This window comes from Neopsephotus bourkii, unplaced genomic scaffold (assembly GCF_033783945.1).
Source record: "Neopsephotus bourkii isolate Nb327-2 ecotype Australia unplaced genomic scaffold, CSIRO-AGI_Nbou_v1 NB_1051, whole genome shotgun sequence".
NCBI lineage: Eukaryota > Metazoa > Chordata > Aves > Psittaciformes > Psittacidae > Neopsephotus > Neopsephotus bourkii.
Genome location: NW_026901540.1, coordinates 254,963 through 270,773, shown reverse-complemented (window position 1 = coordinate 270,773; position 15,811 = coordinate 254,963). Strand labels below are relative to the sequence as shown.

Below are 15,811 nucleotides of genomic sequence, written 5' to 3'. Positions count from 1 at the left end.
TAAAGTACATTTGCTTTTATTGTAAGACTATTTTATTATAAGACATTTATAATATAAAGCAATTCTGACTCAAAAGAATGCTTGTCCTCCTTAGATGTTTTCCTTCCCTGTCATAAAATGCTGTTTAAATAGGGATGCTATATTACCATTAATCTTATCATACACTTCATTTAAGATAATGTGTATGACAGCCTGCCAGGCAATCCTTATTCAAGGAAAAAACTCCCTTTATGTTTGGCAGCAACAGGCCTACAAGACAATTAGAGATCCATTGTGTAAAGCAGGCTAAAGTTTCCCATTTCAATCCAGCAATGGGCCTCAGTAAAATATTCTGATTATTTTACACTCATTGTGCAGTATTTCTTTTTTATTTCTACAAGTTTATAAAATTCAGAAGTTCATTTCTAAAATTTTTAACTAACTTGCAAAAGAGGAACAGTATTAAAAACTGTGATTTCTAAAAACCTGGAAGAACTACTTTTAAGAGTCTGTTGCCATAGTGGTGAATGAATGAGTTCAGCAATCTAGTTTTCCATGCTGGCTGTGGACATCTTTCATTGTTGGTCCACTGGGGCAGGAAGGAAGTGCCTGGATTCAGTTCTTGGTGTTCTGTAAAGCTTCTATGAGAGCTTTGTTGTATTCTGCAACCAGCTTTCTCACGTTCTTCATTATTGGCTGGTAGTCACTCTCCTGACTTTTTGTTGCTATGACTGATTAAAAGAATTAAGGAAACAAGCTGCCAGTATAAATATTAGGATATTAGGGACCATAAGGAAATCGCAATGCAGTAAGTTTCCTTCTGTGAAAACTGTCAAGGGGTGCAAATAATGGAAAAACCTCAAACTGGGTGTAAAAGATTTACACCGATTTACTAGCTGCAATCTCATGCCAAGCATTGTAAAAGAATAAAAAAAAGAGTACATGCCTGAGTCAGTTTTATTTTCATGTATATAGGCAATAGGTCCCTTGTGAAAGACTCTTCTCATTGTAACACTGCAAACAAAATAATTTCAAGTCATAGAATCATAGAATAGTTAGGGTTGGAAAGGATCTTAAGATCATCAAGTTCCAACCCCCCTGCCATGGGCAGGGACACCTCCCACTGAACCATGACTCCCAAGGCTCTGTCCAACCTGGCCTTGAACACTGCCAGGGATGGAGCATTCAAAACGCCCTTGGGCAACCCATTCCAGTGCCTCACCACCCTCACAGTAAAGAACTTCTCCCTTATATCTAATCTAAACTTCCCTGTTTAAGTTTTAACCCATTACCCCTTGTCCTATCACTACAGTCCCTAAAGAAGAGTCCCTCCCCAGCATCCTTATAGGCCCACTTGAGATACTGGAAGGCTGCTATGAGATCTCCATGCAGCCTTCTTTTCTCCAGGCTAAACAGCCCCAACTTTCTCAGCCTGTCTTCATACAGTAGGTGCTCCAAGTCCCCGATAAACTTTGTGGCCCTCCTCTGGACTTGTTCCAACAGTTCCATGTCCTTCTTATGTTGACGACACCAGAACTGCACACAATACTCCAAGTGAGGTCTCACAAAAGCAGAGTAGAGGGGCAGGATCACCTCCTTTGACCTGCTGGTCACGCTTCTTTTGATGCAGCCCAGGATACAGTTGCATTTCTGGGCTGCAAGCGCATGCTGCCAGCTCACGTTCATTTTCTCGTCAACCAGCACCCCCAAGTCCTTCTCCACAGGGTGAAGGCACTCAGCTATTTACAGCCATACATTCAGTTTGGCACTTTGGCTATAAAAGTCCCGGTCCAAGACAGCAGGACTACCCCAAGCAGATGTAAAATTCTGCAGAGGGGTTCACATTTGGATAGGCATTACACTGTAGAAAGTAAGGAGGTGCTTTTAATATAAACTTTTTTTTTTCTTGGCTTGTTTTAGCTTTTCATGTTAGAAAAAATAGGATCTAAGATTCCTGCCTTAGTAAAATATTCCTGCAGAGCCTTCTTTATAGAGGAGGTGGGGTCTAATTACCTTACATTGTCCAAGTTTTTTTCCTGATTTTTTTCACAGCACTTAATCAGATATGAGAAATGGAATATTTGGTATATGGAAAAGATAATGCTATATGTATATCCTGTATTATTATTGTTATTTCCCTGATGCACAGGCTGATACAGAGTTGCCCAAAATATATTCTCATGCCATTTGCTGAGACATGTAGTGAAGTACACTGTTCAACACGTAACACTTGATGGTGTGGTCTAGTTTTGCTGTTACTTTTACCAACTATATTTATACTGTAATAATCATATAACTGTGGGTTATATGAGTCTTTGAGATTATAGATTTTTTATTACCTGAATCATTTTAAAGAAGTTAATGTACTGCAGTGAATTCGAAGTCCCTAAAATATAAAAGTGTAACTATACCATACTCAGTTCTCTTCAATAACTATGGAGAATAATACGAGAACCATCAATTCTAAATAAAAAAATTTCAGTGCTTTCCCTAATTTCAAAAACTACCTTATGAAATACAAGATTTGCTGATGGTTTAGAAGGTCATATATGCCTCATCACTGGAAGTGCTCAAGTCCACGCCGCACAGGGCTTTGAGCAACCTAGCAGAAGGTTAGTCTAGTGGAAGGAAGGGGGTTGGAATTAGATGACCTTTAAGGTCCATTCGAACCCAAACCGTTCTATGATTCTATGATTAACGGAATGTAAGTTTTCAATAAGCAACGCATAATGGGAAAGCTACAATGCACTTCCCCCATCCCAGCACATTTTGCAGCAAAAGCACCTCTTGTCATATCTTACAATATTTGTCTAAATTTTCCCTCTAATATGCAATTTCTCTTTTATTTGATAAGAAATAGAGTAAATGCCCAGAATTTGTTTGTTTACTTTTTCATCAATGATGTCATGGTGTTATAAGATTGCAAATTACCATGTAAAGTCACCATACTACACAGATTTTCCAACAACGCTACACTTGCTGCGTGATTTCAGATAAGACTGGACAGATGACAGGATGATATTTGTATGAAACTTAATGCAAGACTGATTCAACAGGAAAACTCCGGACTGCAAGACCAATCTCATGCTTTAGAATTGTTCCAGATAACACATGAAAGTTTTGCTATATATAAAGTCTATCAGCTAAACAGACATTTGCAAGGCATCTCCTTTCCCCTCCTCCCCTGTCTTCTGCTGCCGTTTCATCCTGTCTTATTCTGCTGGAGGAAACAGACTTCTTCCTCAGCTAATACACTGTATGAATTTTACTGTATTTCTTAAAGAAAAGGATACATTCCTTCATCATAAAGTTATTTTGCTCATGGTGCTGCCACTTCCTCTCCAAATTTATAAGCTGAAAACACAAAAAGAACCAAAAATGAAAACTATTATTATTACAGATGTACTTTATACAAAGATTCTCCAAAAAAACCAGGTTATATGAATACCCTGTACCCTACCACCTGATAAGATCAAAGCTATTTCACACAAAAAACCCCAAACCCACAGAAATTAGAAACAATAGCAAAATTGTTTTAAAACTGACAATGATTAACCTATACATAATTTAGCACTTCATACTTCTATTTATATAAAAGCACAGCAGTAGGTGGAAAAAAAGTCAGCTGAGAATTTAAGACTTGTTGTACAGGGAAATGTGTAAGCAAGTCAGAAGTAAAAAGGTAAACACTGCAGAGAGATACTCATTCTCATTATAGTTCATATCATTTAAATCTCTTTTATAAAATCAGTAAGATCTAAAATCACCAAAGATACAATATTTCCTGACACTGTCTTTGACTTTCAGCTATACAGAAGAAACTTCCTTACTTCCATAGTTTAGTTTCCTGTCTGATGCCAGAAGCTGTGATAAGAACAGAGCTGCAGCAAGAAGATTGTAGGAGTGTGGGTTAAGTGCTGGCACTTCTTCAATACTTTCAGCATCAACAGGAAACTAATGTGGACATTATATCGATGGCTGCTTCCTTACAATACAATTTTATATTTGTTTTTCTGATGCTACTGTTCAAGGTTCTGTATTTCAAGATATGCAGATGTTATTTTTAAATGCAAAACCTGAAAATCATTCTGAGACTAAACTTTCAGTGGAAACTAAGGTAATAAATTAGTAAAATATTGTAAGATTTTACTTAAAAGCTTATTTTTAACCTAGAAGTTGATATGAAAATAATTCCTATATTACACAAAAATCTTTCAGTGAAGAATAAGTTATCTAGTGTATTGGTTCACTGCAAACATGCCAGTCATTTATTTCCAACATATGGTATTTCTGATCAAATATAATATTTAGTGGTGTCTTTGTAGACACTGCTACATGCAATATAGCCAGTACAGTAGCCTGTCTGATATATATAAAAGGATATATTCAGTGCATTTTTGTAGTAACTCCTTGAAGGCCACAGCTCATACAGTCGATTGCTTACAAAATTGCCCAAACCCTCAAGAGATGTAAATACTATTTGCACTTCAAAATGCTTGATGAATGTCAACTAGTCAGCCATTTTATATTTATTTACCCTCATGACTTTTGCACTCATGACATAAAAAGCAAAGAAGCAAATCCTTTTTGCAGCCATTGAAATAGACCTGCCACAGCTTAATGAACTAAAGAAACGCTGTACATTATAATGCTATTTTGTACAATTTTTTTTGCATCATTATGCATATCTTAACAGTGGCTGGGTATCCAGGTCTGATTTGCATAACCTCTAGGAATAAGAATCTGATTTTGCCATAAAACATAAACAGTAACTGAAGTCTTGCGAACTTTGGCATGTAGCTTTGGGGATTTATATCATCACCTTAGAGTTAGCACACAATAATCATATGCTATGAATCTATACATATACCTCCTCATTTACAGCTATGCCCTCTCATCTGCTCCATAAAATTCGCTCCAGAAGAAAGTTAATTTAAACATGTACAAATATCTCCTTCAACTTTTAAGTGAATCAGAAAAAAACAGTTCTAAAGACAAAGATTTCAACATCCTGAAACAATTAAAATCTGTGAAATGAAAATAATCAATTTCCATTTTTCAGCTTATTTTGATGTTGTCCATTTTCTTTCTGTGCATTCAAACCTATATGCCATTAAAGCTTTGTTGCCAAAATGACAGTGATTTTTGGATGTTTATAATGGAAGAAAAAAAGCTGCTCAAGAGTTTATAAACATCATCCTTCCTGATTCACTTTGGAAATGTAAAAGTAAATACAGTCATATACCAAAGTTCCTTGAGTTTAAAAAGTCTCATCAAACCCTAAGAATTCAGTGTTCTGCGAGAAGCAGAAGGATTGGGAAAACTGAAATGGAATTAACAGTACAAGTTGCAAGAAAATTTTAAAAGCAAAAGGGATCTTATCAGACTACCAGTGACTCTTTAAACTCCTCAAGCAAAAGAAAAGCAAAAGGGGAAGAGTTCTAAGCAAGATTAATACAAACAGTTAAAGATTCACCCAATTTTTAAGCTCAGAGAGACCTCTGCTAGTGACTTTGAAATCCAAAGCTTATGAGCAATTTATTGGCAAGATACTAACTTTTGTTTGAAAACAGAAAACAGGGCTACACATTTACAGCACATAACTTTGAAAACTCCCTGAGAAGGGATAAATGGATTCTGTCAATACAATGCTTCATGTGCATGAGAAAACTGAAACTACAATGGAAACAACTGAAGAGATAGTATGTAGCTTGATCTACACCTGAGAATGAGTCTCATTCTCTTGCAGCTCTCTCTTTACTGCCTCATACTCCATATTCAAGTGTTCCATTATTTTCTTGAAAGCATGGGTTCGTTTTGTTAATTTTTCTTTGTCATCCTGGAGTTTCTAGTTGGGAAAAAAAGAAAACACAAACCAGTTAATGGGTGAGTTAATATGCTTTGGGTTACAGACAAATGATTTGAATTTAGCTTTCCAGATGCTACTTTTTCTTCCTTTCAGAACACAATCATAAGCTTAAAGAACACATAATGCTTTTCTCTAGCATGCATGTTCTATCCTAAAAACATTATTCAATGGTTATGATCAAGTTGGAGGCTTGTAGCACTAGCAGGAATGCTAATGTTAAGAATTTGTAGGAAACTTATCACCTGCAAAGCGGGAAGTGCTCTAGATGGAGTTTGTCTTAGAGAAAATACATGCAGAATAATTTTTCTTTAGTGTTTTGATTCCATGATTGCTAAATTCAAACTTATGGGTAGACATGTTACAGCAGAAATGTTTAGATGAATCACTAAATGAGAAATTTTGGAGAAAGAAATTATCAAAAGGTATCCAGTTGATAGCCTGCTACAAATACCTAGTCATATATATAAGCAGAAACATATCTGTATTCATTTGCCCTGGAGTGCAAGCCCCATTTTCAGCCATCAGTCAGGATCCCCTCCACTAGGTGCTCAAAAGCACAAAAAGTCTGCATATGAAAGGATTCATTATTTTCATTACCTGTTTCTTCTCTTCTCCTGATGCTTTCAGAGCTGGCAAATTATTATAGACCTTCAAATCCATTTTTGTTTGTTCTATTTTGTCTTGAAGAGAAGCTAGTTCATCAACCATCTTGCCCTCCAAGAGTTCCACCTTCTGTAGGTCCATCTGCAGTTTCTGGCTTTCTAGATCACAAGTACACAATCAATTAACACGGCATTTTATTTCATGATACATTGTCTACTATATAAAGATTTATTCTATATCTAAGCAACACAAACAGCTCCTGCTTATCTTTCTGATTTTGATATGCATGGGAGTGTTAATGTGAAAGGAAAAAGCTGATCTTCAAAATCATCCTGTAAGTCAGACCCCTGTATTACAATTAGTGTATTATACTCTGTAAGTGAAGAGTATTGAAAATCTGATTCTCTGCATTGCAGTGTGGTATTTCTAATGTTTACAGCAGCAAGGCTGTGAACGGTGGTGATACTTAAGCAGTGGTGATACCTTATGAAGAGTTGACTGCAATAATGCAGACAAATTTATTTATTTATTTGTTATTTATGTTGGTTTTATTCATTTTGCTTGTTTATCATGACAGTTCTATGACAGTAAATAGCCAAATCTGCTTTAAGCATTCACTCTGTACAGGAAAACACTTCCATATATCCACAGAATAAGTACTGTCATAGATTATAAAATGAGCATGTGCTACAATATACAGCATTTACTTCTGACAATCCACTAAAAACAAACAAAAGAGATAATTAAAGGAGTTAGAAATATGGATGCTTACATGAAGAGAGATGGAAATACTGAAACTGTTCAGTCATGAGATGCTCAAGAAAGGACACAACAAAGATACACAAAATAAAAAAAATACACTTTGATCCAGTTCGAGTTTTATTCAGTTTGGGAGTAAGTTATCCACCCTGAGTGTGGAAGAACTAGATGTGGCTAGACTGGTTTTCTGACCTGTAGCCTTGACATTGTCTTTTCTTCATTTTCCTGAACACTTAAACACATAGCTACATAACCTTACGCTTCAGAGCAGTGTCTAACTCAGAAGAATGACACAAATAATGCACGGTTTTTCCTATATTCTAAAATCTTAGGCAAAGTGGGCTACTGGGAGGGATGGGACACCACAAAGGAGCTTCTATCAAAACAGACTGCATATTTTGCTCACAGACTTAGGTTTGTGCTGATCTCCTGGAAAAAAGGTTAGGATTTTTTTCCTCCAACTTTACCAAGGCAGGATAGATCTTTACGGCAGCAGGGAGTGGATATGCACACGTAATAGAGGGCGAGTTCATTTTTCCAAAAACTGTGGGTATGGTTTCCTTAGTGAAATTATTTTGGAAAAACTCATGTGATCAAAACCCTGTCATAGCAAGATTTTGATACTTACCTTTTATGTATTTATGCCATATACTATTTTTTTAGAGTTAAATATTTGCTTTAATTAACATTTCTGGCTTATTACAGAGTGCCTTGATGATTTCTTGAGGAACTTCAAAAATAACAAAAAGACAAGTCAAGACTTTTGTGTAGAGTATGAATCCACCTTAAAGCACTTAAGGAAACACCTTCCCTGTGTCTACAGTATTTTGTAGCTGCCTATAGCTTCACTTTGAAGTTCCTGCTAGATAGCAGAAAACAACTTTTGATTTTCTTATGCATTTACTTAGGCATAATCACAGTATTTTCACTCTTCATATAGCTGTTCTAATATATTTACTTTTTATTTTAAAATTATACATAATTGACTAATTGGGATTTTTTTTTTTTACATGTGAAGAGTCATAACAATATAAATGGCAAAATGCCAGAAAGGATTCTTATGACTGTTCTATCTATATACTGGTAAAAACTATGTTGAGATAGCAGTGGGTTATTCCTATCCATTCATGTTTTCTGGTGAAAAGGGAAGAAACTGGAAGGAGTGAATTTTATCCTTATCCAGCAACAGCCTAAATGAAAAAAAATCAAAACATAAAAAACTCAAAACTTCTCTAGGGGAAGAGACAGGAAGAGGATGCAGCCCAGTTCCTTCTGATACACCATGAAGCTGCAGTGTCTAGCAAGCAATGTGTACACAGTAGCAAACTCCCAGACCAAACTACAGTGACCCAGGGAAATGTTTTTTGGAAACTATGCCATCAGCACTTTTGTTTACTCTTCATGGTTTCCTTTTCTTTTTTTCCTTTTTTTTTTTCTTAAGGGTTCTGCTGGTAGACATTTTTACAGCAATGTAATTTGTTTAAACATAACAAAAGAATCCTGAAGATGACTGTGCTATAATTCAAGGGTTAGGAAGAATGTAAACTGCGCAAACTGAATATTCACTGTATTTTTTCAAGAATCTTATATTACTTAATATAGCATCTGTGACTCCTTGCTTTCATGAGTTTAGTGATGAGTCATATAAATGACCTACTGAAAATTATGTATTGTAACTTCCTTTCAACATGTCTCTATAGTGATATGTGCTTCCAGAATATCCTTATATTGCAAAGTAATAAGAAATGATGCTTAAATGAAAGACTAAAAAGTCAGATTTGAATTTGCAATGCATGGCCCAGCTTTTAAACTACGCTAGAATGGCAAAAGGAGCATTTGCAGACAAGCAACCATTACATGATAAAACACACAACAGAACAATCTATTTCTGTAACACTGTGTGTATAACAACTTACTTGCACATAACTACTTTGAAGTTACAACACAGGCTCCTACTTCGAAAATTACTACCAAGCAGAGCATGTAACAGCCTTCTATCAAAATGATTTATGGTTCTTAATTCCTGCCCCTTCTTTTTAGCCAAACAAGGAAAGGCTTGCTGAACCAATAATGATATTGGCAAAGGCTTAGACTTACGAGAATAATTCCACTGTAAACAATGAAAAAAAGAACTAAATAGATACTTGCCATGGAAATGAAAGAACAATACTGTTTTTTTAAATTACAGGCAAGATTCCACAGATTCTTACACTTACCTACTTCAGTAGATCCAAAATGAAGTAAAAATTAATATCCACTCTGCAAAATCAAAGCCTTATAATTTGAGAGCTATTCACTATTGTTGGAAATTATTCTTTCATGGTACATTCCCTTTTAGAAAAACACAAAACCATAACTAAGTGATTCTGAGAACTACATTTACAAATAATACATGGTTAGATAACTGAGGAAAGTGTCTACTTCAATTTATTAAACACTATTTTAAGACAATGAAAACTGCTTATATTCAAGGTGAATATTAATAAAGTCAAAATTCTATATCAAAGAATTTTGTACCCCTTTATTAAAATATATATGTTTAATGTATATCTGTTCAAAGAAGCATCATAATAGTAAGCTAAATACTCCTAAGGAATACAAAGAACTTGTTACCCACAAGAGTTTGAATTGATTAATTTGCCACTGTATTTTGGTATTTGGAGATCACTGACCTTGTACTTATTACTAATGTAACAACTCAGGTAATTTTAACATTTTTAAGGAATTAATTTGAAAATTCATTGCTGATCTCACCTGTAATCAGATTCTTAGCAGTGCTCTGTGATTTCTGCATTTCGTTTGATTTAAAAGTGAGGTCTTCCTGCATAATCTTCAGTTCTTGATTGGTAACAGATGAAATTTGTTTCATACGATTCACATTCTGTGTGTTACCAATAAAAATAATGAGAATATGATGTATCTTTGAAACAACAAATGGTAACTGGACTAGTAAAAAACTTTCCTGTCTCTGTACATTGTCTGTTATGGGGCTTTTCTTCTGCGAAGACTGAAAATACTGGAAATACTCTGAAGTGACTTAAATGTGACCGATTTTCATTCTGCCAACTTTAGACAAAAGATATACTGACAGGGCAGTGAAGACGAAACAAAGTTTCAGCAAGCATATGCCATAAAAATGCAAGAAAGGTATACTATGTTGCCATTATTAATCCCTACTAAACTGTCATTGCCTAAAATATACCTATGGAATACCATACTGAAAAAGTTTTAGAAGACAATGAAGTGGTGATATAATCAAACTATTACTCAGATAAAAGATTTGTATAAGATTAAAAAAAATCCATAGGAATTAAAGTTGTTGCAAGAACAAACGTTTTGAAAGTGCAAAAAAAAAAAAAAAAGCAGACTGCAAATGGGAACAATTTCTAAAGTGTTTACATTAAATATTACACAGCAGGGTACTGGAATATTGCCAACTACTTAACAGTAGTGACAGAATACCCATGAACTGATATTTGCAGACCTTACGTAAACAAAATATTGCAGTAGTTTTATTTGCAATATTCTGAGATGTTTATAATGAATGGAATAATGTTCATTATAGCAGTGATGATGAGTTACAGCAATTAAGCACACATTTCTTTTACTCTTGTGGCAAGTGTTATCTAATATACAAAAGTTTCTTTCCAGAAATGAAGTTAAATTAATCAAATATGCCTTGGTTTTGTTTTTTGTGGACTTGCTTTGTTTTTTTAACTACAGATGTACATGATGTAGTGTTTAATTCTCTTAGGAGATTGCAATGCAGATATTGGATGGATAATATATAAAAACTATCACCCTTCTTTAACCAAACATGCTCCTGTTCTGTCCTTTTAAATTCCTAGCTTACCGCAGGAAGAGAAAAATACACTTACCCTGCTTGAGTGCTCCAGGAGTGCAACAATGTTGGCTTCTATTTGGGCTTTTCGTTCCAATTCCTGATTCTTCACCTCTTCAAAAGTCTCAAAAAAATCTAGAGATCAACAAACATGATAAAGAAAGCTGCTGCTGTGTGGGTATAGCATAAGCCCTTGTAGTTTCCAGTGAAAACTTTCTAAGCTCTACAGTTTCAGACAGGTTACTTTAAGATAAATTATTTATTTAAGACACAGGTGATAGGGTCCTTGAAATACATCAACTTGTGGGTTAGAATGAAAAAGAGGACAATTTTTGCAGAGACGCATATTTGACATATTTGACGCACATCCTTCTTGGATGCTGTTTAGGTTTACGCCACCCGATGCATAAGGAGTTTCATCGTGATAATTTCTGACAGCGTTTTGAATGCTTGTCCCAGCAGCTGTCGGTCTTAATTCTTCTGAGGGCTATCAAAATGGGCTACTATATAAAGCGAAGAGGTACTTCACTAGGGACTTGATTAACTCTAATGGGGTGGACTAAATGTCAAACATTGCTAAGGACCTGAGACCAATATTCACCTGGTCTCTTTTTCTTTACCTATGATGTCCCTTTGCTACATTGCTAATTTATGTTCATTCTAGTAAGTGTCCAACTGAATCTGGCAAGACACTTGTAATGGTGGTATACCCCCTGTATGTGTGTCCTGGGCATACTACAATGTATTTCTGATGACAGGCATATTGAAAAAAGGGTGCTGGACACATCACATGAAAGTTATAGGTCTATCAAGATGCCAGCCAGGGCTGTAAGTTATGATCGTCCCTCTTCTTTCGGGTCTCCTCCTAAAACACGGCTTACATACACAGAAGCCCTCAGCAAATATGAGTTTGCAAACTTTCTAGCTAGATGAAAAAGAGCAGAAGTGCTTGTTTGAGCAAGAAGGATTAGATAATAGCAAATTCAAGAATGCAGAAAGATTATGAGGATCTACTTAATGGAAATACTGACAAATCCTGAAGGGACAAAGACTGACTAGAGAATTCTGGATTTCAGAGCATCCACGAGTTTTAATAAATATCTGATTTTAAAATTACTTACTAATAAAACATTCATGGATAAGAAAACTACTGTAATATCTGACATCATCTGCAACACTGCTCAAGAAAAGTTAACAGAGATGCTTCACAGAGTACAGCTTCTAAAACTTGCAAAGTGGAAAATTTGCATTACTGGAGCCAGTGGACAATACTAAGACACTACAAAGACTATCTCTGAGGCACAGATTTCAGAATTAAAGATACTACAAATCCTTAGAAGTCAAATGAATTATGTGCATTAGAAAACACATCTGTAATGTGCACACCTGGTTACTAAAAATAACTAGTTCTGATGCAGATTCAGTTGGCTCAGAAAGTTGAAATAAAGTTTTGGTCCAGCTGATGCTGACTAGTAGCTGTAGAGAACAGTACGTGTCAAAAATGTAAAAAGGTATACCTTTTCCCAACACTGCTGTGAAGTAGTAACCAGGAACAGAGTTAAAACCGAAGTGTTAAAAAGCTTGCAATTGAAAGAGGCTAGTCACTTCCCAAGTGCTGAATAAGACAGCCAGGCCTGTTTGTCTCCAGTACCCAGGCTACAAATGAAGCTATTTTATCTCTGTGATGTCCTTTTCTTTCAGAATGAATTTGTCTTGTTTGATTTTAAAGATGAGACAACTATACTTTAATAAGAGGGACAACAGTGTCAGCTCCAAAAAGAGCTCCTTTCTCAAAGGGCACTTACTTGAGTATTTCACACCATCAGTTGTTGTGAAATACAGACAGGAATCTTCTACACTAAGAAAATATCTCAGCACAACAGAACTAATGGAAAGGTAGTAAGGAAGCAATAGTACTGAAATTTTTGTTTAATGTTTTGTATTTAAAACATTTGAGCTCTTCTTTTTTTGTTTAAGTGATTATGTAGGCAGTTTTTACAAAGGGAATCATTCAAACAACCTACCTCAAAACTTTCAGTAACATTTAACTATTTAGTGCTCTAGTGGTGAGCAAAGGCTTCATTAATGTCTGTCTCTTCTGGGGGACTGAGCCACTTCTTTTTACATAACAGATGATGCCATGGACTTTGATGCACCTTAGCAAACAGGTCTTAAATAAGTTGACTGCGATATCTTGATAAGCCTATTTATTCACTTCAAAGGAAGCTGCAGACAATGAGGATATTGAATCTTCCAAAACATGTAGGTAGGTAAGGCAGAGGAGTGAAATAAAAGTGCCTTCATGAAAGAAAAGCATTCTCACATATTCGTAAAATGAAATAAGAACAAAACTAAAATACTTTACAACCACAAATACATAATTCTGTAAAACTGAGCCTGAGTGGAATTAAGACCTAAAAATCATACCTGTATGTCTTGACTAGTGTTTTTTTCCTTTGGCACTTTGGACCTTTTTAATTGTTTGTTTTATTGTTTGGGTTTTGGTTTTGGTTTTTTCAAACCTGCTTTGAATTTATTTAGAAACATCAAGCAAGGTCCATACTTATATCTCATCTCATCGTTTTTTCTGCAAGCAACTCTCCATTTTACCACAGCTGTCTGACTGACCTTGTTTGTCTTGTGGAAGAAAGCTTTAGTAGCATTTATTTTCAATAAACACATATAAGAAGCCTTGATTTTAAAGAATTATATGACGTCTATGCTTTTCCACTTTTAACTTCTGCTTTTAATCAGACCTGAAGAGCTGACTGCATATGTCTTTTATTTAAATTAATTTAAAAAATCATTTCAGTCTTGTTTTCATACAATAAAGCTGTATTCCTAAGACCTCTAATGCTTGATGAAAAGCCTTGAACAATGCTCCAAATATCTGTAACTGTAAGATAGCAATTATCTCGTCTTGAGGCAGATCACAGAAATTTTATGCAAAGATGAGGGCACTGGTTCTTTCCAGCTCTAAATTAATACAAGAAAACCTGTATTTTGCTGGAATTAGGCCTAATTAAAGTATATTAGACTACTTACTGTCCATGCTTTCTTCCCTCTTCTTCAGCTCTTTGTATCTCCAATTTTCTTCTCCTGAAAGGGATGTAACATGGATTTAACTTTATCTGTCTCAGTCCTGGATTCCTTTAGGAAGGCAAAATGTCAGTTTTAAAAATTCAGATTCTACATGCCTAGAAACTACAGGACTCACCCCATGTCGTTTAATGTAATCACTTCAAATGACTATGTCATACATATTTTTATATTAAGAAGAATAGATTAATAAATCATTCTCAATGCAGATTTTAGAACCTTTTAGACGTTAGCATTTTTTATAAATAAAAGTGGGATAAATACTTACTTTGAACAAAGGAACAAGATTTTTCTGATGTCAGGTGAATTTCAAGAAAAGATAACAAATGTTTTTGTATATATGGGCACCAAAATACTGACTACAAATAGCTCTTTAATTAAAATGCATTAATAAATCGTGAGATATCATATGTTACAAATTTCAAGAAGATTAGACAATTCAGCCTCCAAGAATAATTTAAATTTCAAAGAGCTAGATTTTTAATTGTTTGAGTTTTTGTCATTGATAAATTTTCAGCATAATCTTGTAACTTTAAAGAATATAAGGAAAAATAATGAAGTGGATACAGATATAACTGAGCAAGCAAATCTCTCTAGGTCTTTCTACTGGCACATCCCATGCTTTCCTTTCTATCTCATATATACAAACAATAAGAACACCAATGGGTCCCTAGGGAACTGTGATTCTGCTTCGACTTCCTTGCAGCTGTGGCTTTGTTCCTTGCTGGACTCTCTCTTTCATTGTGCAAGGCAAGTCCCCAACACTAAATAACTCAGTCTGTTCTACTCTTAAAAAGTCTAGCTACTGCGAACTATGAAACAGAGAGCTACATGACCTGCCAAGTATTTAAAGAAAAAAAGTTAAATAAAACCCACAACCTTTAAAAAAACTTTTACAGATAAGTTTTTGTTAAAATACAACATTATTACATCAATGTCTTAGCCTCTCATGCAATTTCTGAAGTGTTAAGTCTATTGCATTATGAGTTAATGTTGATTTTGACTAATCAGTTATTGGATCACAGAATCACATGATAGTTTGGCACCCTCAAAGGTCATCTAGTCCAACCCCCCTGAAATGAGCAGGGACATCTTCAGCTAGATCAGGTTGCCCAGAACCACATCCAGCCTGTTCTTGATTGTCTCCAGGGGTGGCACATCCACCACCTCTCTGAGTGACCCCTGCCAGTATTTTACCACCTTCATTGTAAAGAATTTCTTTCTGACATCCAGCCTGAATCTCCCCTTTTAGTTTAAAGCCATCACCCCTCATCCTGTTGCAAGAGACCCTACTAAAAAGTCTCTCCCCCTCTTTTCATAGGCCCCTTTTAAATACCAAAAGGCCACTAATATGGTCTCCCTGGAGTTTTGTTTAGGCTGAACAACCTCAACTCCATCAGCCTTTCCTCACAGGAGAGGTGCTCCAGTCTCTGATCATTTTTGTTAACGGCAAATGCTAACATATGGAACATATAAATGAGTGATTTTTTTTCCTTATTTAGATTTTCTTAAATGAAAACTAAAAATAGTTATTTCTATTAATGGTCTTTTTGTTTTGGTTTTCCTGCTTAAAAATGTTGCTAGCACTGAAATGTTTATCCTAAAACATTCAAAAAATCCTTAGTTGTAATTATTTTACTGGCTATTTTACCTGAAATTTA

At 35.2% G+C, this 15,811-nt stretch overlaps 1 protein-coding gene across 1 annotated transcript in view; it reads right to left on the bottom strand.

Moving 5' to 3' along the window:
- Positions 1-15,811, bottom strand: part of IFT74 (intraflagellar transport 74) — a 40,464-nt gene continuing 24,653 nt past the window's right edge. The window contains exons 14-20 of the mRNA XM_061361040.1: positions 14,097-14,150; positions 11,089-11,186; positions 9,965-10,091; positions 6,446-6,609; positions 5,702-5,827; positions 3,273-3,333; positions 1-710 (exon numbers count right to left, since the gene is read on the bottom strand). Coding sequence (XP_061217024.1) covers positions 595-710; positions 3,273-3,333; positions 5,702-5,827; positions 6,446-6,609; positions 9,965-10,091; positions 11,089-11,186; positions 14,097-14,150 — 746 coding nt within the window. The 3' untranslated portion in view covers positions 1-594. The remainder of the gene's footprint in view (positions 711-3,272; positions 3,334-5,701; positions 5,828-6,445; positions 6,610-9,964; positions 10,092-11,088; positions 11,187-14,096; positions 14,151-15,811) is intronic.